This window comes from Bufo gargarizans, chromosome 2 (assembly GCF_014858855.1).
Source record: "Bufo gargarizans isolate SCDJY-AF-19 chromosome 2, ASM1485885v1, whole genome shotgun sequence".
Lineage (NCBI taxonomy): Eukaryota > Metazoa > Chordata > Amphibia > Anura > Bufonidae > Bufo > Bufo gargarizans.
This window is the reverse complement of record NC_058081.1, coordinates 142023969-142048438: the sequence shown is the minus strand read 5'-3', so window position 1 is coordinate 142048438 and position 24470 is coordinate 142023969. Positions and strand designations below refer to the sequence as shown.

Here is a 24470-nt window from a genome sequence, read left to right as displayed (position 1 = left end):
CCAACCTCCGGCACCCACACTGATCAGCTGTTTGGAGGGGCAGCAATGCTTGTGTGAGTGAAAAGGGACGGAAACGCAGTAATTACACTGCACACTCACTAGAATGTCGATGGCGTGCAGTTAACATTGAAGAGCATGCAGCGCTAGTACGAGCTCCGCTGCTTCTTCAAATAGCTGATTGGCAATAGTGTCAGGAGACAGATCCCCACTGATCCGATATAAAAAAAAATATATATATAATATAAAAAAAATTATAATATAACACACATTGTAACTAATAGAAAACCAAGTAAGTCTGCATCTTTGTGCAGACAGAGGAGGTGATATTATTCCACTCACTGTGTACGCAAGGTGAAGGCAGCACTGGTAATGGAGGTGGGCAAGTTCAGTCCCTTGGTGATCTCTCTCCAGATTTTCTTATTGATGACCTCCACAAGACCTCCCTTTTCAGTTACAAGCTTGTACAGCATATACAGGTCCAACAGCTGCTTGGCCATTATGGGTATACGACTGATTGGGGTGCCTGGTCCAACAGGGAAAAAGAACACGCACAGGTTAAACATGCATTTGATGCCTGCCAACTAAATACTTATCTGCTACCAAATATCACAAACACGGTTTACATTCATTTATAATACTTAACGTACATATATCCTAATGATAGCAGTAGAAACTAATTTTAATAGACAATAATTATAAGATGGCTCGCACTACACAGGCGATGCTCATCTTTCTGCACAAGCTAGGAATCTCTGCACAGAATTATACAATTTATATACATTATTCATAATTATAAAAAAAAATAAAGACATTTTACAGGATAGGAATTCTCGTAATGTGTCCTGCCTAGTCAGAAACCTGATACCTGACTTAATAGAACTAGTGAACAGAAGACGGCAGCCAATGTCCAGGCCTTGGGCATGAAAAGCAGATGCTAAAATGAGTCTCTGTTCTGAGCATCTATGTCTTTAAATATGCATACTGACATCTGTCACAAAGATCACACCGGCTTTATTTTATTACTATCTGGAACTATCACATTCTCTAGGTCCCCAGAAGTCCCCTGGGTACTGATCCTACCTGACCCCTGTGACACTAATCATGGGGAGTGTCCTGTGACAGTCATCAATCATTGAGGTGATAGCAAGTAATTCCTGTAGTAAAGATGGGAGGGATTCATGGACTCCCTTATGTGTGTTGGGTCCCTCATTATCTCCAGACCTGAGGCTTGTGGGGGAGGGGAGTGTGTGTGACAATCACAGCTGTGGGTTGGCGTCACTAGGCATATCTAGACTGCTGCCTCACTACTCCACACTGGCCATAAAGACAAGATGTAGAAAGGAGCACACAGTCATTACTTTTAATTATGGAGGAGAAAAAAAATAAAGATGGATTGCGGCTCTCATCAATGTAACAGCAAGAAGGCAGACTATAATTGCACATGTTGGCTGCGTTAAGTTATCCCTTGATCACTAGGAATTACAAGCTACTGTTTTTCCCCCCTTGAAGAGCACTCTGCAGGGTTAAATTATAAGAAAAGCAGACCTTTCTTTAGTTCATAGGTGTGAATTCAGACTTGCAAGTTCAATCAACTTTGATGCAACTTCCAGCATGTGCGATCTTGGCCCAACTGCATTTAATTTTGCAGTTTTAGGCAACACGGGAGAATCTACATTTGATGGCCCCCCCATTTATCTGACCATACACCACGCTTTAGAAATTACTTTACAATGTCACCTAAACAGAAGTACCAGTATATGGTTATGTTACTCTACGCTACAGAGAGAATGCAGACCAACTAGCTCCTATCCCCAATGAGCATCTCCCTCTAAGGCTGGCCATACACATTAGATAGGCCATTGGCCAGATGTTTGCTTGGCTGACGGCCATCTTTCCTGAGCTCCCCCATATGCATCCACGTTCCTCTTGACCATTTGTGCCTGTGTTCTCAATGTGAAGAGGGGTGTAAGTCACTGCCAGACTATTCTGGAGACAGTTTACAAGGATCGGGCACGTTGACATCCAACAGCCTGATCCTTCTATCCCCAAACACAACAAATCAAACTAGTTACCGTATATTTGCAATGAATCCCGTAAAAACAGAATCCATGTTGGCACGATCACAGTGGTGGAACAGCAAGACACATCAGCGCCATGTGTCACGTTATAGAAAAGAGACCAGAAAATGGGCCAGCGACAAGTAAAATATACTCTCTAAAATAAAAAGAACTAGGGGAAAATCTCTTCCAGTCTCATCTCCGTTTATGGGAAGGAAATCGACACTTAGATGCATGTCACACCCAACAGGAGCTAATGGGTTCATTAATCACATGGAAATGACAGATTCCACCCCCTATCCTTAACTCACCAAATCCTGCATGCTTCATATGGCATCTCCCCTCCCCCAAGCATGACCGGCTTCCTCAATAAATGATAGTGACAGGTCCTCCAAGGCTTATCAGATTTCAAGATCTGTTAAGGAGGGGGGAGCAGCAGTGGCAGAATGGGCAACTGAACTAATTTACAGGTCAATAAATGTCTAAGAAAAGCACAAGAACCTGCGCCGATTCAGACGGCATCAAATATTAACACACATTTTGAAAGAAACCGAAAAAGAAAGTAAGTGTGTGTGTATATATATATAATTTTTTTTATTTTTTATTTTTAACATTTGCCAATAAAGGAACCAACTAAATATTAAATGACATCATAAAGCCCGCAGCTTCAGATTCCTACAAAGTGTAGGACACGTTAAACATTCACCCAGACTTTCATCACGCTGTTCTTGGTGCCAAGAGTCAGCGATATCATATGTGCCATCGGAGTACTACCACTAGATAAGGGACATTACAGGCAATGGCAAAACCAACACAAGCAGAGCACAAATAAAGTCATCTTGTGCAAATACTGAGATTGTTACCAGATGGAAGGGATACAATGCAGCCCCCAACATGAAATTATCTCGCCTTCATGCCTGTGTAGTGCATAGTGCCCATCATACAGTTCCAGTCAATGTGCGTGACCAACACTGAACTTTATGGTGCCAACTACGCTGAGAAGATATCGTACCATACAGTCATGATGACCCACAAAACTATATGTCAATCTGCTCTGCTTCTCCTGCCCTACAGCATGGTGCTTTCTGACTGCATTGCATTTTGTGGTGACTGGTCCTCATTAAAGGGGTTGTTCAAGCTTTCACTATTGATGACCTTTCCTCAGGATAGGTAATCAATATCACATTGGCTGGGGTGCCAGGTGTCGGACCCCCGCCAATCAGCTGTACGAGGAGACAGCGCGCGCAGTGTGCACGTGCAGCCTCCATTCTCTCTTCCCGTTCACAAAAAAAAAAATATATATATATATATATATATATATATATATATATATATATATATATATATATATATATATATATATATATATATATATATATATAAAGACCATAGACTGCAGGAGCGGACAGGAAGAGAGACAGGAGATGGCACGTGTGCACTGCGTCTCCTCATACAGCTGAACGGTACGGGACCCCCACCAATCTGATATTGATGACAACCCCTTTAAAGGCTGGCCATTTTCACCATTTAAAACCAGAACGAACTCACACATATAGATGACTTTTTGGGGGACAAAATTGTACTTTGTAGGCTGATTATATTGGAGGACATATAATTTAACATTTGATTTAGGGGGCAACAGGAAATAAGTAATTAGTATTGTTCAGGGTGAACGCTTTCTGGGATACCAAGTTTATGTATGATTTTAATCTACCAAAATCAGCAGCAAGCAACACATTCCTATACAGAAAAAAAAAAAAAGCTATTCCAATGTATGCCAGCCAAGCGCACACCAAAGGAACGCTCTCTTGTCATCAGCTATGTACATGGAGGTCCTATGGATACATTCGCCGTAAGCGCCAGGGCGTTTGGCAAACATAAGAAAAAAAATAAACAAAACTACGTGACAGTAGCGTCTTTTAGAAAATAAAGTGGAAACAATGCTCACCTTTCTTTTGCATGAACACAAAGAGATCATCGAGAAATTCTTTCCGTTTTGGATCACTGTCAAGCTCATAAAGCTGCAAGGCAGAAAACATTTATGTAAATTAGCAAATATCTTACAAGAGGTAATGCTGATGTCTTCACAAAAAAAATAAAAAATGGACTTCTAGGATGGTCAGATTGTTTCAGTTTTCACACAGATTGCAGCTCCGCGCAGTTTGAATGTTTATTGCTGTATGGTAAAACTGCTCTTAAAGGGGCTTCTATCAGCAGAAATAACAGTATTAAAGGGGTTATCCGAGACAAAAAAAAATGCCCCCATATGCCCGGCCCCTCACCCTGAATAACCCCGCTCCCCGCAACACCACAGCTGCTTCTCTCTGGGCGCGGATGAAAATATCTGGTGTCGTGGGGAGCAGCCAATGGCAGGCAGTGACTAGTCTCCCTAACGTCACCCGCGATGCTAGGGAGGCTCGTCCCAGTCAATGCCTTCCATTGGCTGCTAAACCTACCCCCACCCACCGGATGTCTTCATCCACACACAGGGAGAAGCAGCAGCAGTGGTGCAGGGACCAGGAGCGGCGCAGGGAGCGGGGTAAGTATATTCAGTGTGAGGGGCCCAGGCATATTGGGAGCATTTTTTTGTCTCGGATAACCCCTTTAACCTGGCTGACATTAGCGATTTGCTAGTGTCAGCTAGTCTAGTTTTAATACATGTCCCCGTTACTGCAGAAAAATAACTTATTATATGAAAATTAGCCTCTAGGAACAAGGGAGGACGTTGCTCCTAGGGGCTACGTTCTCCTACCTCAGTCCATGCACGCCTAGACGTGATCGACAGGGCCAGGGAGCGTTCACGTCCTCCTGCCTGGCCCCGAGTGCGGGTGAAATCTCACGGCTGGGCTGTGCCGTTTAGTATTCAGCGCAGGCGTAGTGAAGGAAGGGCGCTCGTCCGCTGCAGACTTCCTTACTGCTCTGAATACATCACAGTACACCCTGAAGAAAACACCAGCCGGCACCGCTCTGCAGAAAGTGACTTCTTCTGGGTGTACTGTCACATAAACGACACAGGCAGGAAGTCAACTGCTGGCGAGCAACTTTACTTCACTACACCTGCGCCGAATACTAAACGGCACAGCGCAGGTGCGGGATTTCGCCCGCACTCAGGGCCAGGCAGGAGGATGTAAACACTGCCTGGCCCTGTCAATCATGTCTAGGACGGCATGGACAGAGGTGGGAGAACAGAGCCCCTAGGAGCAATGCCCCCCCCCCCCCCCCCGAGGCTAATGTGCATATAATAAGTTATTTTTTTGCAGTAACGGGGCATGTATTAAAACTAGACTAGGTTACTAAGGTTCAGCTGACATTAGCACATCGGGCCACCAGCCTCAACACATTCAGCATTATTTACGCCAGAAACTCTACGACAGCTACTGGCATCTGGCAGAGATGGGCCCTATCTAGACCAGGGTTGTACATGCCGGTCTTGATAAATTAGGGCCAAAATGGTAAGATCACGCATACATTATAAAATCCATACTACCTTGGCAAAGTCCCGAGATGCTTCTCTGTTATGTCCATCCCCATGTTCAGACCAAGAGGTGTTCTCCTGCAGAAGAAGGAAGAAGAAAAATAAATAAATGAAAAAAGTTTAAAACCAGCAAGCAAAACTGCTGGAAGATCACATTACCAAAGGATGAATTACAAATAATATTCTTCATTTTAAGCAAATTACTAATTAAATATTACCTTTTTTCTTGAAAATGTTTGCCTATTTTTGGGCAACATGCTGGGTATCATTCATCAAAGACAGGCGTGTGCTACGCCAGTCATGATGTCCCCTGTGCTGTGGGAGGATGTGTTTAATTTACGATGAGCCTCATGCCTGGTCATAAACTAAAGGCCCCCCCTCCAGTTTCTGGTGTAGATGGTTTGCAAACGATTTCTATAATGCAGCATAGAAGATGGCCGATTATCAGCAGCACATTGCCCTGTGTAATCAGGCATGTGCTTCAAATAGTCAATACAACTTAAAGAGGTATTCCGATTTGAGTGATTACATTTATGTAGAGAATAGGACGTTGAACAATTTTCTAATATACATATAATTAATATTTTGCCCACAGACCTTTATTAAATCCATACAGCAGCCCCTCCCTAAAGAAAAAAATTGGGACGGCCCATTTTAGTCATGTAAAATGCATCCATAGTAGAGCCGATATGACAAAACACCACAAGTACCATGTGACACTCACATACATCATGTGATCTGTTTACTGCCCAGGTATCTAACATGTGAATAGTACTGTACTGAGGAGCAGAACATATACAGTATTACTACCAGCAGCAGCATCTCCATGTTTGTCAGTGTCTAGGTAGAAACAAAGCTCAATCTGTTAAGCTTTTTACTTAAACTTTATTAACATCACATCACCTAGAGACAGGCAGCCATTTTACAACATCCCCTAGAGACTGGCCACTATGTAAATACACATTGATGTAGTAGTTGGCATGATAACCACAATAAAATCATTAATCATAATTACTTATCACATGAATGTGTCCTGTGACAAATGTCATGCAACATTGCTACGTACATGATACATTACACAGGACAGATATCTGGGATATAACTTCATATAGGGCTCAACTGCCTGATATATGAAAAGGTGTATATGTGTATATACAGATTTTTATTTGTTTTTATACCTATATATTAGAAAATTGTATGTTTTGCTATTATATAAACAAAGAAGTTAAACTGCAATACCCCTTTAATGGGATAAATGACTGACAGCAACTGGCTTCTCCCTATATACTCTGCATTGGCTCTGACTGAACATCAGGCAGTATACCAGGATCTTAGCTTGGTTTGAAGCTTTTATTATTTTTTTACCATTGTTTGGTGGGAAAAAAAAGCCACAGCCAGATGTTACCACTAAGGCTACTTTCACACTTGCGGCAGTGTGATCCGGCAGGCAATTCATTCGTCGGAACTGCCCGCTGGAGCCGCCGATCTGGATGTGACAAAGCATTTGCGAGACAGATCTGGATGCAGATCAGTCTCACAAATGCATTGCAAGAACGGATCAGTCTCTCAGCTTGTCATGCGGACAGAAGGATCAGTCTAGTCTTTTTTTTTCCCACATTTTTATTATTTTATGCAGTTTGGGTATAGAGTTTTCCACAGACTACTCTATACGGTAAAAGAAAGCATCTCATAAATGAGTGACGAACAACAAAAGAAAAACTTGCAAAAAAATGCATGCCTTTTGTGAGGTTTTGGTTAAAAGCCCACCCCCCTCCAAAAAAAAAAAATAGGACATAGGTAGGCCATAAAGAGATCATGTAAAAGCCAGATTAAAAAAAGCACATTTGTCAAATTCCGTAAATGCTGGTAATTTTATGGCCACAATGATAAGAAATATACATCATCTTAGCCACTTAGAGAAGCATCAGTTTTCACAACCGGCCTGACTGGAAACCGCATTTAATTATGCAGAGAACTCATTATCAGGACACAGTCCTATAGAAAACTGTTAAGAGTTGTTCAATTAGGATCGCCATTATATCAAAGAGTTGCCGCCAGACTTGAGAAGGGATCAGCTTGAAATTGCAGCGACTAATCCCCTTTTAGCTCTAGTGCCAGTCAATGGACGGCCGTGTCTACTAAACATTGTGTTCAGCATTCACCAGTCACTTCCCTGCAGGCATTAACAAACAATTTTATTAGCCCAGAGAGAGGGGGGCAGGGAGGGCTCGACCAAATATCAGGGCTTGTTTACAGCCTGAAGGAAATGGGGGGATAAAATCCCTCCCTCCATCCCCTATATGGCCTAAAATTCCAGTGTGAACAAAGGCTATAAATCTTACATTAGATAGGTCAGCTTCTTAAGATTCTTGGGCTAGGAGGATCCTTGGAGTAAAATAGGTGTAAGGTACAGGTATGAGCAGAGCCCCACATATCGAGGACATTTTGTTTTCTTCTGTTTAAAAGGCCTTATTTCCCGGCTGCAGGAGCAATCACATGGAGTCATTTTACTCTACAGACAAATTTGCCGCAAAATCTGCATGTCTTCTATGTGGGTTTTGATGTGTATTCCAATGCAGATTTGCCATGGTTGAAATGTGCAAAAGTTAAGACAACACCACATGAAAATCTGCGTGTAAATCCAGTTATATACATAATATAAGCAACCATGAGGAATGTGGTCAATCAAGTGTACAAATGATCCCACCAGCAGCATGACAAAGGGGTTGTGTCACTTCAGCAAGTGGCATTTATTATGTAGAGAAAGTGAATACCAGCCACTTACTAATGTACTGTGATTGTCCATACCATCTCCTTTGCTGGCTGGATTCATTTTACCATTAGCATTATACACTGCTCGTTTCCATGGTTACGACCACTGTGCAATCCATCAGTGGTGGTTGTGCTTGCACACTATAGGAAAAAGCACTAGCCTAGGCATGCTCCCACGGTCCCGGCCACCTGAGAGGCCGATGCCTTTTCCTATAGTGTGCAAACATGACCACCACTGATGGCTTGCAGGGTGGTTGTAACAGCCATGCGATTGCATGCTTAGGCCCCTTTCACATAAGCAAGTTTTCCGCGCGGTTGCACCCGCACATTCATTTCAATGGGGCTGTGTACATGAGCTATGTTTTTCACACATCACTTGTGAGTTGCGTGAAAATCGCAGCATGCTCTATTTTGTGCGTTTTTCACGCAAAGCAGGCCTCATAGAAGTGAATGGGGCTGCGCGAAAATCGCATTGCATCCGCAAGCAAGTGCGGATGCAATGCTATTTTCACGGATGGTTGCTAAGGAGATGATGAGATGAGCCCCAGGACCCCATTAAAGTCCATTTACTGTATTATTTTCCATTATAACATGGTTATAATGGAAAATAATAGCATTCTTTAATACAGAATGCTAAGTAAAAACGCCCATTAAGGGTTAAAAAGAAATTTGAAAAAATTACTTAACTCATCCACTTAATCGCGCAACCGTTATAGTCTTCTTGCTTCTTCTTGCAAGACCTGCACACCGAACCCAAACCCCAGTGAAGAAGTCCGGGTTCGGGTACCACATTCAGTTTATTATCACACGTGTGCAAAACGCATTAAAGCGCTTTGCACTTGCGCTGAAAAAAACCTGAATGCAATCGCAGACAAAACTGACTGAAATTGCATGCGCGCACTCGCGCGGGTTTCCCACAATGCTCGTGTGAAAGCACACAAGCATTCTTGCTGTTTTAGTGACTTTTTGCACATGCTTTATTGCAGCATACCGGTATATGCCAGCTCCAGAATGTTAGCTGAAAATCCATAGGAAATATTATATGCAGGGCACACAAGCATTTTTTGTCCCTCGACTTTTCTTTTTTTTTTTTTTTTTTTTTTTACAGCAGCATGTTGAAGCTTTTGACGTTTATTCATCCCCTTCTCAATATAGTGAAAATACCAGAGTAAAGTGAAGAGGGCCTTAGCTGTTTCTGACAGTTGTTTACAGTTTAGCTCCACTGAATGACGCTAAACCGTGAGCAGACCCCCACCACGGCTTCAAGTCCTTCCTTCTCGTCGTCACAGCTTTAAACCACCAGCCACGTGAACGGCAATGAAAACAATGAGAGGCAGACAACGTAGAGTCTGCAACAAAATTCTGAAGGCATAAACCATCATGTGAATAGACCCCTAGGGAGGTTTGTGATGTTCTGATGCACTTTTGTGGCATTTTTTGTACCTGTGTTTCATGGTGTCCCTTTTTTTTTTTTTTTTTTTTTAAAGATCCAGATGTCAGCGTAACATCTATGGGAAATATGATATACAAGAAACCAGCATTTTTGGCTAAGGGTGTTTTTTGTCTCTCCAATGTTTTATTTTTTTTAATGCAGCATTTTTTCATGTTTTTCCAACTCTTTCTCTAAAGGGAAAAACACGCCTGAAAAAAACATGCCCCATCCACACATTTATTTTGGGGGAAAAGGCCACTCAAATGTAAGCGCTTCCTACATTTTTTTGTGGTCAAAAAGTCAGCGCAAATGTTTGTGTATGAAGAAACCCTAAGGCCCCTTTCACACAAGCGAGTTTTCCGCGCGGGTGCAATGTGCGACATGAACACATAGCACCTGCACTGAATACTGACAAAAAATTTTCACGCATCAATTCTGCGTTGCGTGAAAAACGCAGCATGTTCTATATTGTGCGTTTTTCATGCAGCCCTGGCCCCATAGAAGTGAATGGGGCTTCAGTGAAAAACGCATCGCATCCGGAAGTGCGGATGCGATGTGTTTTTCACTGATGGTTGCCAAGAGATGTTGTTTGTAAACCTCCAGTTGTTTTATTACACGAGTGAAAAACGCATTGCACCGGCGCAGAAAAAACTCAACGGAATAGCAGACAAAACTGATTGAACTTGCTTGCAAAATGGTGCGAGTTTCACTAAACGCATCCGGCCCTAATCAGTCACGCTCGTGTGAAAGAGGCCTTAGGCGTTGCGGGAAAATGTGCGGGTGCGTTGCGTGAACACCCGCAATTTTTCTGTGAGAGTGCAAAACATTGTAATGCGTTTTGCACTCACGTGAGAAAAATCGCGCATGTTTGGTACCCAAACCGGTCTGGGATCGGTGGTTATAAGGGAAAATAATAGCATTCTGAATACAGAATGCATAGTAAAATAGCGCTGGAGGGGTTAAAAAAAAATAAAAAGAATTTATCTCACCTTAGTCCACTTGATCGCGTAGCCCGGCTTCTTTTCTGTCTCCTTTGCTGAACAGGACCTGTGGTGAGCATTCATTGCAGGAACAGGACCTGTGGTGATGTCACTCCGGTCATCACATGATCCATCACCATGGTAAAGATCATGTGATGGAACATGTGATGACCGGAGTGACATCACCACAGATGAGATGCCGGGCAGCGCGATCAAGTGGACTAAGGCGAGTTAAATTATTTTTTATTTTATTTTTAACCCCTCCAGCACTATTGTACTATGCATTCTATATTCAGAGTGCCATTATTTTCCCTTATAACCATGTTATAAGGGAAAATAATAATGATCAGGTCTCCATCCTGATAGTCTCCTAGCAACCGTGCGTGAAAATCGCACTGCATCCGCACTTGCTTGCGATTTTCACACAACCCCATTAATTTCTATGGGGCCTGCGTTTCGTGAAAAACGCACAAAATAGAGCATGCTGCGATTTTCATGCAATACATAAGTGATGCGTGAAAATCACAGCTCATGTGAACAGCCCTATAGAAATGAATGGGTCGGTATTCAGTGCGGGTGCAATGCATTCAACTCACGCATCGCATCCGCGCGGAATACTCTCCCGTGTGAAAGGGGCCTTAAGGTTCTCTTTTTAAAGGGCAACACTGCTTCCATAGAGATACATGGGGCCTCTATTGTACTTCCATATGTCTAAAATTGCACAAGGAGGCATATGAAGTTTTTTGGGTGGGGTGGATATTCCATCGGACTCCATATGCAAGAGGTACATGTCTACATGGGGCCCTGAACTGGAGCTGGAGCTGAATGGCTTCTTGGCACCCAGGAACTATGGTGCACAAGTCAGACTCCTTTGAGACTATGGCTGCTGATACGAGGGAGTAGTATTTGCCTAGGCGGATGCGGAACAAGCACCTCACACATCAGTGGGCATATAAATCCACCCTGCCCCTTCCTATAATCCCTTCAGGTCCCATAAGGATAAAGTGGCAGTCACTCAGAGTTTGCTCATCTTCATTAAATAACATGCGTATAGGTTTATGGGCTGTAAAATAGAGGTGACTGTTTTAATCTGCAGGATCTGGAAGCTATACATCTTAACCTCACCACACCCATGGTGATTTCTTTGACAAATCTTAACCTTAATTAGCCACCAATCCTCATTTATTGAGCAAAATCACTGAGTCATCTTACGGGATTAGACTTTAAAAGAAGTTGGATACCATCCCTGATACAGGTGAACGGGGCTGACAGCAGAACTGCGAGTGAGATATGCCTAATGTAATAAGAGGCAGATGCATCTTAATAAAGGAGTCCCCGTCTGTGTGCCAGAAACTGAAGTCTATGCCAGTTTCTGGTGTAAGTTATGGTAAATCAGGTAGTTGTGCCGAGTCCCGTCCATCCCTTCAGAAAAGTGGTGAGAAGCTTAAAAAGTCGCAAATTATGATGTACATACGGCGTATAATTAGTGACTTTTTTTTAAAGGCTGTAATAGTGTTAATAGCTTAAATGCTTTATGTACCTCTATTTAGCACCCTACAGGGTGGTACAGTGCATTTGGAAGGTCTTCAAGCACCTTGACTTTTTCACATTTGTTGTGCTGAGGCCTTGTTCTAGGATAGCATCATTCTGCACTCAGTACCCCATAATGTTCTAAAGCTTTGCCAATTTATTGAAAAGACTAAAATCTTACATTGACACAGGTATTCAGACCCTTTACTTAGTGTAGATTGATGGAGGGAAAACTTGGATTTTGTTTTAGCACTAGGCTGCAATATAATAAAATGTGAAAAAAAGATAGGCCTCTTTCACATGGGCGCCCCGTATTTGCTCCGGTTGCGTTGCGTGTAGGCACGCAATTGCAGTCAGTTTTGACTGCGATTGCGTTCCAATGTTCAGTTTTTTCCATGCGAATGCAATGCGTTTTGCACATGTGTGAGAAAAAACTGAATGTGGTACCCTAACCCGGACTACTTCACTGAAGTTCGGGTTAGGTGTTCTATTCATTTTATTATTTTCCCTTATAACATGTTTATAAAGGAAAATAATAGCAATCATAATAAAGAATGCTTACTAAAATGTGCCTTGAGCGGTTCAAAAATAAAACTCACCTCATCCACTTGATCGCGCAGCTGGCATCGTCATCTTGCATCTTGCTTCTTCTTTCAGGACCTTTCAGGACAGAGTCAATCAGGACTTGGAGGGAGGCGATAAAGGTGGGAGAACGGAGCCTCTAGAAGCAGGAACAACCCCCCCCCCCCCCCCCCCCCCACCTCACCTGCTCCTAGAGGCTAATGTCAGCTAGCTTATTAGGGGTTAAATCTGGTGACAGAAACCCTTTAAAGAAAATGGGTGACCACATTTGTTTCTGCCAGTTAAAACCAGATAGCAACACATCCCTTTTTTTTAGCCTGTTTTTATTTTCTGATTACAGATTTTTTTATTCTATTTCCTAAACATTATTATGGGGGCGGCCATTAGAGATGAGCGAATTTCATATTTTGAAATTCGTTCACACTTCGTTTGGTGGTAAAAGCAGAAATTCTGTGACTAAATGCCTTTAGTGGCATTCCGTTATAGTAGAAGTCTATGGTCTGCATAACGGATCCGTCCCGTTTCCGTTATGCAGGGGGAGTCCTCTCCTGCATAATGGAAATGGGACGGATCCGTTATGCAGCCCATAGACTTCTATTATGACGGAATGCCTCAAAGCATTCCGTCATAGAATTGCGTTCTGGTCCGTGGTAACGGAATCCATAACGCAATTCTGCCTTTACCACCACTTATCTCTTGCGGCCATCCTACCTGACCTGTTCTTAACAGCATTTAGAAAGCATTAAGAAAATTGCTTTAAGGCAGCCCCATGGTCCATAGACACAATGGTCAGGAGGGGACCTCAGTGACTTCTATGGGAGAGTTTTTTAGGCATGTTCTGTGACCTGTGCAGAGGTCATTGTACAATGAAAAGAATAAATAAACTATTTGGGATCTATTATTCGGCTTAGTGGCCAGTGCAAAAACTGCAAGATTTTATGGTGTTTGTTTAAATAAAGATATTGGCATGGAAAAATTAAAACATAAAAAAATGTTAAACATTTAACTGTGATTCGAACAAAAGGTTATTTTCTGATGACATTCCCTTTAAATAAATTCTGGCATATTGTCAGAAAGTCTTCACTCTCAAACAGACCCATAATCCCAAACCTTGTGTATCTGAAACATAAAAATGTGCTTTTTAAAAATCTGGGCAACCTCAAAACATAAAACAAATCCCAAGCCGACGAGCCTATTGCACCAGCAAGATCGGATGTTATCATCAGAAATTAAGTGTGCCATCTGTGAGCCGGGAACTCCGGAGGGAGATCCGCTATTTGCATCAGCTCTCCAGATGAATAGGGAGGCCTAAAGCAGACAACCCTTTCATTTGCACATCAATAGCACTACACGGGAACAAGCTATAGCTTCCATGTAAGGACAGATGCAGTGTTTATTGAAGGTTTTAGCCAAGTATAAGACATGTCAAATATTCCTGATCTTTAGGATCTTTTAGGACTCCCTGCTCTCTTTACCTCGAAAATAAGGGCATGAAAAACTGCAACAAAAAAGCCCAAAAGCCAGCCATACTTAGGCTAGGGTCACATCTGTGGTCTTTTTCCTGTTCCAGTATAGGAAACAGATCATGAGGATAGTCCATCAGATACTGCACCTCCTAAGCACTTCCATCTATTGTGTAGTGGACAAGCTGGTTACTTCAGCCCTGCTCTCAACGATGTGAACAGGAGCAGCACTGCAGTAACCAGCTCCGTCCACTACACAATGCTGTGTGGTCTTACCTCCAGAGAGGTGGAGGTAGGCCTATCCTGAGGACAGACCAACAATACAGAAATCCTGGACAACCCCTTTAAGCACTTAAGGCCTATGCCGCCATGGGCAATATATGCTTGATAGGTGAGAACAGGCGCCCAGTGACCCCTATACGCTGGACTACAGCTTTGCTTGAAATTAAATATGTTGGCTTGTAGACGTGGGAGCTTCTAGGGTTCATACTTGACATTCTTCTGAGGTTGCCCCATTATATATTTTTTTCACAATGAGTAAAAACTGTGATCTGATCTAATATAAAAGTTAAAAATAAATCATGAAAAAGAGAAACGACACTGTAAAGATCTAAAGGCACGCCTAGAGATTTAAACATATAGGGTACTGAAGGATTTCATGAAAACTAGTCAGCTTTATAAGCCCCTCCAGAAGATAGGAAACCTGAAATACCTTCCTAAAAGATCAAAGCTCAGGTTAACATTGTCATTTAACCTTTGATATACTTCTCTCCAACTTTTCACATACTCTACAGGAAGATCTAAAGGAAAAACGAGAAGGTGTCTTATTTTCCCCTTTTTGGCTTTTATTTGCTCACGGACACAAAAAGTGGCTTTTGTTTGTGCAGTGTGAAAGCCATCTCTCAGGTATGTGGCCATTAGAGAATCCCCTGCACAGGCAACACTGGATGAGGATGAAAGAAATCCCATGTCCATTCAAGCCTCCATTTCTGTTTAAACAGCCCAAATTCAGTTGATCAAGATATAAGCTCTAGAGACCCCTCCAGTAATAGTCCTGCCCTAACTGAGCAGCTTTAGTAGTTAACAGACATGATCTACTTCAGCATAAGTAACAAGCAGGGGTAAAGAAAAAAACTAAAATACAAAACATGTGCTGCCTCCAAAGAAAATAATAATCTTGATGTTATTTTAAAAGATGTAAAAGTACAGCCACACGGTCAGGCTTTCTGACGCAGATTCTGAAGCCAAAACCAGGAATGGATTCAAAAAAAGAGAAGTTGTGTCTGTCCTGTCAGCAGATTTGTACCCAAGACACTGACTGTACCATGTGAATATGCTCTTAAAGGGCACCGGTCAGCAGATTTGTACCTGGGGAAACAGGGTGACCCGTTACATGTGCACTTGGCAGCTGAAGGCATCTGTGTTGGTCCCATGTCTATATGTGCCCGCGTTGCTGAGAAACATGTTTTACTATATGCAAATGAGCGTATAGTCCCAGCAGTAGGATCCCCACCGACCTAAGGCCCCATTCACACGGGTGAGTTTTCCGCACGGGTGCAATGCGTGAGGTGAACGCATTGCACCCGCACTCAATACTGACCCATTCACTTCTATGGGGCTGTGCACATGAGCGGTGATTTTCACACATGACTAGTGCATTGCGTTAAAAATCGCAATCACGCAAAGCTGGCCCCATAGAAGTGAATGGGGCTGCGCGAAAATCGCAAGCATCCGCAAGCAAGTGCCGATGCGGTGCGATTTTCACGCACGGTTGCTAGGAGACGATCGGGATGGGGACCCGATCATTATTATTTTCCCTTATAACATGGTTATAAGGGAAAAAAGCATTCTTAATACAGAATGCTTAGTACAATAGGGCTGGAGGGGTTAAAAATAAATTAACTTCTCTTTAATCCACTTGTTCGCGCAGCCCGGCTTCTTTTCTGTCTTCTTTGCTGTGCAGTAGGAAAAGGACCTGTGGTGACGTCACTGCGCTCATCACATGGTGCGTCACATGATCTATCACCATGGTAAAAGATCATGTGATGAGCGCAGTGACGTCATCAAAGGTCCTATTCCTCAAAAAAGACGACAGAAGAGAAGCCGGGCTGCGCGAACAAGTGGATTAAGGAGAGTTAAATATTTTTTTTTTTAACCCCTCCAGCCCTATTGTACTAAGCATTCTGTATTAAGAATGCTATTATTCTCCCTTATAACCATGTTATAAGGGGAAATAATACAATCTACACAACACCTAACCCAAACAGGTCTGGGTACCAAACATGCCGATTTTTCTCACGCGCGTGCAAAACGCATTACAATGTTTTGCACTCGCGCGTAATGTCATGGCCATACAAGTTATGATTTTGGTAACTCTCCGTACACACCTCTTTCTTTCCCATAGATATCTTCTGTCTGCCTTGCCACCTCAGTTATATTTTCTAGAGGCATGGGAGAGAGCTCAATATCAGACCCAGAAAAAGCTTTCATTCTAACACATTCCCATGGGTTCAATAGATTTATCAGAATACAAGAGAACTCATAAGTTACTGACTAGGTGGTACAAGGCTCCAGAGTTCCTCCACAGGATTAATGCGGATATACTCTATACATACTGGAGGTGCAGAGTGGCGTGGGAGTGGGTTCCCTTTCTCACCTTTTGTGGACTTTTTGGATGGAGGTTTGGAAGGCTGTTCACGAAATATGTTTCATAAAACCTTCCCTAGATTCCAAACTAGTCTTGCTATGGTGTCCAAACTCCAGCCTTACCCCAGCCATTCAAAATCTGCCCACCATGTTTATTACAGCTGCTTGACTACTCATACCCTATATGTGGAAGAATGAATCTGCACCTGTTTTCAGACGAGGTTGACCAATTATTCCGCTTTGAGGAATTGACTCATTGGGAGTCCAATAGCCGATAAAGATTTCTGAAGGTCTGGAGTCTGTGGAAGACATATAAGGGCTTTGGTCCATAGGTTTTAAAGGTTCTAAGAGTGAGGAAAACTATCAACCTCTAGACCAGTTATGGCGAACCTTTTACAGACCGAGTGCCCAAACTGCAACCCAAAACACTTATTTATCTCAATGTGCCAACACGCACTTTAACCTGAATGCCAATATAGTATATCTTCCATGTAGTTTATCATGTAGCTGTAATAGTCTGCCTACATTCAGTGCGCTGCCTGTGCTGTTCATAGTGAGCCCTGCACTGATGAATGGCAGGAAAAGTCTAAGGCATACTGGTACACCATACCAGGGAGCGGGTGCCCACAGAGAGGGCTCTGAGTGCCACCTGGCACCCGTGCCATAGGTTCGCCACCACTGCTCTAGACCAACTGACAACACACTCTGCCATCTCTTGTGGTTTATTATCTACAACGCAACACTAAGGCCTCTTTCACACGGGCGTTGCGGGAAAATGTGCGGGTGTGTTGCGGGTACACGCGCAATTTTTCCACGCGAGTACAAAACATTGTAATGCGTTTTGCACTCACGTGAGAAAAATCGTGCATGCTCCTTCAAACGGAGCTCACAGAAGTTCGGGCTTGGGATCGGTGTTTTGTAGATTGTTATTTTCCCTTATAACCATGTTATAAGGGAAAATAATACATTCTGAATACAGAATGCATAGTAAAATAGCGCTGGAGGGGTTAATAAAAATAAAATAAAAAATAATAATTTAACTCCCCTTAGTCCACTTGATCCCGAAGCCGTCTTCTTCTTAGCTGTGTGGTAAAAGATCATGTGATGACCGGAGTGACGTCACCACAGGTCCTGTTCCTCCACACAGCTAAGATGAAGACAGAAGGAGATGCCGGCTTCGCGATCGAGTGGACTAAGGAGAGTTAATTTTTTTTTTATTTTTTTTAACCCCTCCAGCGCTATTTTACTATGCATTCTGTATTCAGAATGCTATTATTTTCCCTTATAACAGGGATGTCAAACTCGTGTCCCTCCAGCTGTTGCAAAACTACAATTCCCATCATGCCTGGGCATACTACAGCTATCAGGGAATGATGGGAGTTGTAGTTTTGCAACATCTGGAGGGACATGAGTTTGACATCCATGCCTTATAACCATGTTATAAGGGAAAATAATAATGATCTGGTCTCCATCCCGATCGTCTCCTAGCAACCGTGTGTGAAAATCGCACCACATCCGCACTTGCTTGCGGATGCTTGCGATTTTCACGCAACCCCATTCATTTCTATGGGGCCTGCGTTACGTGAAAAACACACAAAATAGAGCATGCTGCGATTTTCACGCAACGCATAAGTGATGCGGGAAAATCACCGCTCATGTGAACAGCCCCATAGAAATGAATGGGTCAGGATTCAGTGCGGGTGCAATGCGTTCAACTCACGCATCGCATCCGCGTGGAATACTCGCCCGTGTGAAAGGGGCCTTAGGCTTGGGGCAGGAGAACGGAAAGGCTGAACAGTGATGTGAACGAAGCCTAACCCAACCTTCAAGATAAATACGTTTGTGACTTTGGTTGCAACTACAATATGACATATATAATGGAAAAGGCCTTCCTATTCCATACCCTTACCCACCCCTCTTCTGTGTCTTTTTTCCCCTTTCTTCTCCTATTTACACTACTTTCCTTCTTTCTAACGTCGATATCACATTTATTGTGCCTTCTAATTCCCAAATTGTGAATGAGACTCGTCATTTGGCGATATGTGCCATGACTCGTATGTGATGCACTCTTTTGCTACATATTACTGATTTAGCACAGATTATGAAAACCTTCCATTGAATTTGTGCATTTATGCTTCTTTCCTATAAAAAGAGAATTTAAAAGTTTTAATAGCCACCTTCTGAAAATACTGAATAAGGCTACTTTCACACGCTGCAAGCAGCGTTCAGGTGTCCGCCTGCTGAGCGGAGGCTGAACGCTGCCAGACTGATGCATTCTGAGCAGATCCGCGTCCACTCAGAATGCATTAGGGCTGGACGGATGCGTTCGGGGCCGCTTGTGAGCCCCTTCAAACGGAGCTCACAAGCGGACACCCGAACGCTAGTGTGAAAGTAGCCTTAAAAGTCATTATTCAAATGCTCAGAGACAGCCTTGTCCCATCAATATAGTAATTTTTTCCATTTTTAACTGTTGCAATCCCATAGTTTTTCTTCTTTCTTTAGCTAACACACCTGAAGATTTTATCCACCTTCTTAACAGACTTGGCCACTTCTTCCTTTGATGGTTTAGCAGTATTGGGCCTCTTTACCACGGGCGTGTGCGCCCCTTTGCCGTATTGCGGACCGCATTACACAGGCGCCGTTCCGTGGGCATTCCGCATCACGGATGCGGACCCATTCACTTTAATGGATCCGCAAATCCGGAGTTGCGGAATGATTTGGAATGGAACCCTATGAAAGTACTACGGAGTGCTTCCGTGGGGTTTCGTCCAGTACTTCTGTTCTGCAAAAAGATAGAACATGTCCTATCTTTTTGCGATTTGCTGCGGTTGCCCCACGGACTGTGTTCGTGCATTGCGGCCCGCATTTTGCAGGCCGCAGCACGACCACGGGGTGCACACGCCCGTGGGAAAGAGGCTTTAATAGTATGTTTGGCCTCTTTTTAGTTTTATGCAGTTCTCTATCAGCTACACTACTGGTTTCTTTATATCGCTTAGGCCTCATGCACACGGCCGATGTTTGGGTCCGCATCCGAGCCGCAGTTTTCACTTCAATGAGGCCGCAAAAGATGCGGACAGCACTCCGTGTGCTGTCCGCATCTGTTGCTCCGTTCTGCGGCCCTGCAAAAAAAAAAATATATAACATGTCCAATTCTTGTCCGCGCTTTGCGGACAAGAATAGGCATTTATATTGAAGGCTGTCTCTGCCGTTCCGCAAATTGCGGAACACGCACGGACGCCATCCGCGTTTTGCGGATCTGCGATTTGTGGACTGCAAAACACCACGGTCGTGTGCATGAGGCCCTACAAGCAGCCTCCTTTTATCCTATTACTCCTCTAGTAAACCATAGTGGCCTCTTCCTCCTCAACATTCTCCTATTTTCTTAGAATTAGTTTTTGTAAAGTCTAGAACTTTAGGCTAGTTTCACACTAGCGGCATCCTTCTCCGGCAGGCTGTTCCGGATCTGTTCCTCTATAGTCCCATTGACTATGCAGGCAGCACGGAAAACATGCCGAGAGGCAGCCGGAATAAAACTACGACATGCCGGAGAAGGCTGCCGCTAGTGTGAAAGTAGCCTTAGTGTAAGATTGTTCCCAGATCATTGTTATATCAAACTATAAACACAGGTGGTCGCTGGAACCCAAAAGTTCTTCCACATTAACCTCAGACATCAGACCCCCATTAATGAAGGCTGAATCTAGAACGTTCTCTCCTTTGGTGGGTGATGCTCCTTTATATGCATCATTTAGACGCCTGCTCTTGCATAAAAGAGCACTAGAGAGACTACTTTCACACTCACGTTTTGGTTTCCGTTTCTGAGATCCGTTCAGGGCTCTCACAAGCGGTCCAAAACTGATCAGTTTTGCCCTAATGCATTCTGAATGGATAAGGATCCGCTCAGAATGCATCAGTTTGCCTCCGTTCCGTCTCCATTCTGCTCTGAAAGTGGACACAAACTCTGCTTGCAGGGTTTTTGGTGTCCGTCTGATGAAACCGAGCCAAAGAGATCCGTTCTGGCACACAATGTAAGACAATGGGGACGGATCAGTTTTCACTGACAATATGAAACAGAAAACGGATCCGTCCTCCATTGACTTTCAATGGTGTTAAAGACTGATGCATGTGGTCGTATTATCTGAACGGATCCGTCTATGACGGATCTGCACCAAATGCGAATGTGAAAGTAGCCTTATTCCAGTCTGCACCAGTCATGTTGAAGTCACCCATGACCAAATTCTCCTTAGACATGATCGCCATAGCTGCGCAGACCTTGTTTGCTAAGCTACAAGCGTTTCTACACATTGGGGGAGATTGATCAAAATTGGTGTGAAGGAAAACTGGCTTAGTTGTCCTTCTCAGCAACCAATCAGATTCCACCTCTCATTTTTCAGATCTCCTTTGAAAAATAAAGGTGGAATGTGATTGGTTAATATGGGGAATAAGCCAGTTTTCATTTCCACCAGTTTTGATAAATCTCGGCCCAAGTCAGGCCTAAGAGCTCATGCACACAAAACTTGGATGCAGACTCATTCATTCCAGCGGGGCCGCAAAGGACGCGGACTGCACACAGTTTGCTGTCTGCATCTGTATGTCCATTCCACTGGCCCGCAAAAAATGAAACAGGACACCACCTACAAAAAGACATAGATAAACGGAATGGGTGCAAAGGTGGGCTACAAAAACGGTGGCGGTCTGAAGTAAATATAACGGGGGAGTTAAAGAACTTGGGCCCCATGCACATGACCATATCTTTAGTCCACATCCGATCCACAGTTTTGGGGGGATCTGATGGGTACCTATTCATTTCAATAAAACTGAAAAAAATGCAAACAGCCCACCGTGTGCTGTCCGCATCAGCATGTTCATTCCACGGGCTGCAAAAAATTATAGAGCATGTCCTATTCTTGCCCAGTTTGAGGAAAAGGATAGGACATTCCTACAGGAGTTATAAAATGGAGGCATTCACACTGCCGGGATCTGCGTTTTGCAGACCGCAAAAAATATATGGTAGCGTGCATCGGACCTTAAGGAAAATTTCACCTCATGGATCATATTTTAATACCCACTTCTCATTCATAAATAAAGCAAAAAGAGGTCAGGAAGCAATCAAGACGTTCCTCCATGTGTCCCCTATAGTTGTGCATGCCCACGTCTGTACGAGAGAAGGCACACGCAGGCACCAGGGGATACAGCACTTTGCAAGCAAACTATACAATTCCAGATCCACCACAGATCAAGGGAAGTGTGAGGTGTTTATAGCAATTAAAGGAGATGAGGACACAGCTGGGATTACCACCATACCACCTGGTCTATCTCCTTAGAAAGGATCTCAGATGTCTGGAAGTTTCCCAGCCCCCGCTCCTCAATCACCTTCCATTCTGTACCAAACAAGGAATGCACAGCAGTCAGCCACAATTGTACTAATGATAGCAACGCTGTCACATTAAATCTGACATTTATATTAAGTTACAGGAGCTGGAGACCACCGGCAGGAGTGGAAGCAGTAGACAGCACGGCTAGGAAACGCATTATCGAAGGAAGAATTGTGCACTCGCAGCCAAGCTGAGCAAAAAACATTTTAGTCAGCTGCGAGTTCCCAAAATCTGCATTTATTTTTTGCTAGAAGTGTGCAGCTATTAGAGCAAAAAACTGTACCATGTGAATATGCTCTTAAAGGGCACTGGTCAGCAGATTTGTACCTGGGGAAACTGGCTGACCTGTTACATGTGCGCTCGGCAGCTGAAGGTGTCTGTGATGGTCCCATGTTCATATGTGCCTGTATTGCTGAGAAAAATGATGTTTTACTATATGCAAATGAGCTTCTAGGAGCAACGGGGGCATCACCATTACACCTAGAGGCTCTGCTCTCTCTGCAGCTGCCATTGTCACACCTGGCCCTGTCAAAATGCAGAGGGTGCGGCAGTTACAGAGAGCAGAGCCTCTAGGTGTAATGGTAACGCCCCTGTTGCTCCTAGAGGCTCATTTACATATATTAAAACATTTTTCTCAGCAATACAGGCACATGTGAACATAGGACCAACACAGACGCCTTCAGCTGCCACGTGCACATGTAACAGGTCAGCCAGTGTGATGGGTATAAATCCGCTGACAGATGCCCTTTAAGCTGGGAACATTTAGGCTGTGTTCACACGACTGATTTTCTGCAGTAGAATCTGCACACCAAAATGGTGTATTTTGGACTCCTATTTTGTTGCTGAAATGCTGCAGATTAGACACAGATATCATTCTTCTTTGCATTGGAAAGGGTTAAACTGACATGCTGCAGATTTTAAATCCACACGCTAGTCTCTGCTGCTCAATTTTTTCTGCCATGTGTAAATAAGACTATATTAGGCACTTCCTCCGGCAGCGCAGGGGCTATCAAAGACTGACGTAAAAAGCCAGTCTTTGATAAATGACCCCCATTCACTTTGCTGGTACTATACAATGCTGCAGATTTTCTGCACTAAAATCCTTGCGAGCCTATTCATTTCCATGGCTGCAGTGCTACATAGCAATCCCTGGTACTGCAGCATCGGGCCTGCCAAGATCGCCATGTAGCTGCAGATATATGTCACTATAAATGTCCGGAAGCTGTGGGTCCCTTCTTTGGGACCTGCTCCTACCTCAAGAATGGGGCCCTAAATTGAACATGGAGCAAGCCGAGCATGCATGCCCACCCTCCATTCACTGCTATCGGACATCCGAAAATATCGCAAACTATTTTCTGAAGTCCGATATCGGTGAACGGAGGGTGGTAATGCATGTGCGGCTTGCTCCATGTTCACTTTGGGGCCCCATTCTGGAGGTGGGAGCAGGTCCTGAGAAGGGATGCATAGCTACTGTACATTTATGGCCTATCGTATTAGTATGCCATAAAAGTCCCAGGTGGCAATACCCTAGTAATAGGCCCTTCAAGCAAAGAGGACTTTAATTCTAATATTTGGCTTGCCAAACGTGTTTGCTATTGTTCACCATGACCTTTCAGCACTTCAAATACAAAGTGAACGTGCAGTGGATTTCACAATTTGCATTGCAAAAGGGGATTACAGCAGCAAATCTGTGAAGCAAAGCATAAAACCCTAGAAAACCCGCATGTAACAAACTCTGCCACATCTGAACATACAAACAAGTTTCTCCTTCATTTATCTAAACCACTAAAATTGTATGCACATAATATAAAAAAATTTAAAAAAAAGGGAAAAAAAAATGCAAATCTTCTTGATAATATATATCCTGGTTTGCACCTACAACAACTTCTATGCAGACCTGTCTCCATGGTTACAGACTACAATCATGTGTCGCCCATCTGCCCCTTCTTGCCAACATACTGTAACCACTAAAATCAACAGTTATATGTAAAGCTCACTTCAAAAGGTGTTCGCCTTCAGTGAGTGAGAACACAGCTGAACAAATGGATTTTACTCTGCACCTATGGCCTAGTTTACATTTCCGTGTGTTATCGGCATCCCCCAAAGTGTACAGAGAGCCGCCCTGCACATGTAGCCCACCCTCTGCTCACTGCTACAGGAG

The 24470-nt window shown here is 43.5% G+C and overlaps 1 protein-coding gene across 2 annotated transcripts in view; it reads right to left on the bottom strand.

The window, feature by feature from the left end:
* The window catches only part of ARID3B (AT-rich interaction domain 3B), a 49358-nt gene that overhangs the window by 9631 nt on the left and 15257 nt on the right, over nucleotides 1-24470 (bottom strand). For both annotated transcript variants that reach the window (XM_044279539.1, XM_044279540.1), the window contains exons 3-5: nucleotides 5545-5610; nucleotides 4006-4078; nucleotides 340-523 (exon numbers count right to left, since the gene is read on the bottom strand). In XM_044279539.1, the coding sequence (XP_044135474.1) occupies nucleotides 340-523; nucleotides 4006-4078; nucleotides 5545-5610 (323 nt within the window). The remainder of the gene's footprint in view (nucleotides 1-339; nucleotides 524-4005; nucleotides 4079-5544; nucleotides 5611-24470) is intronic.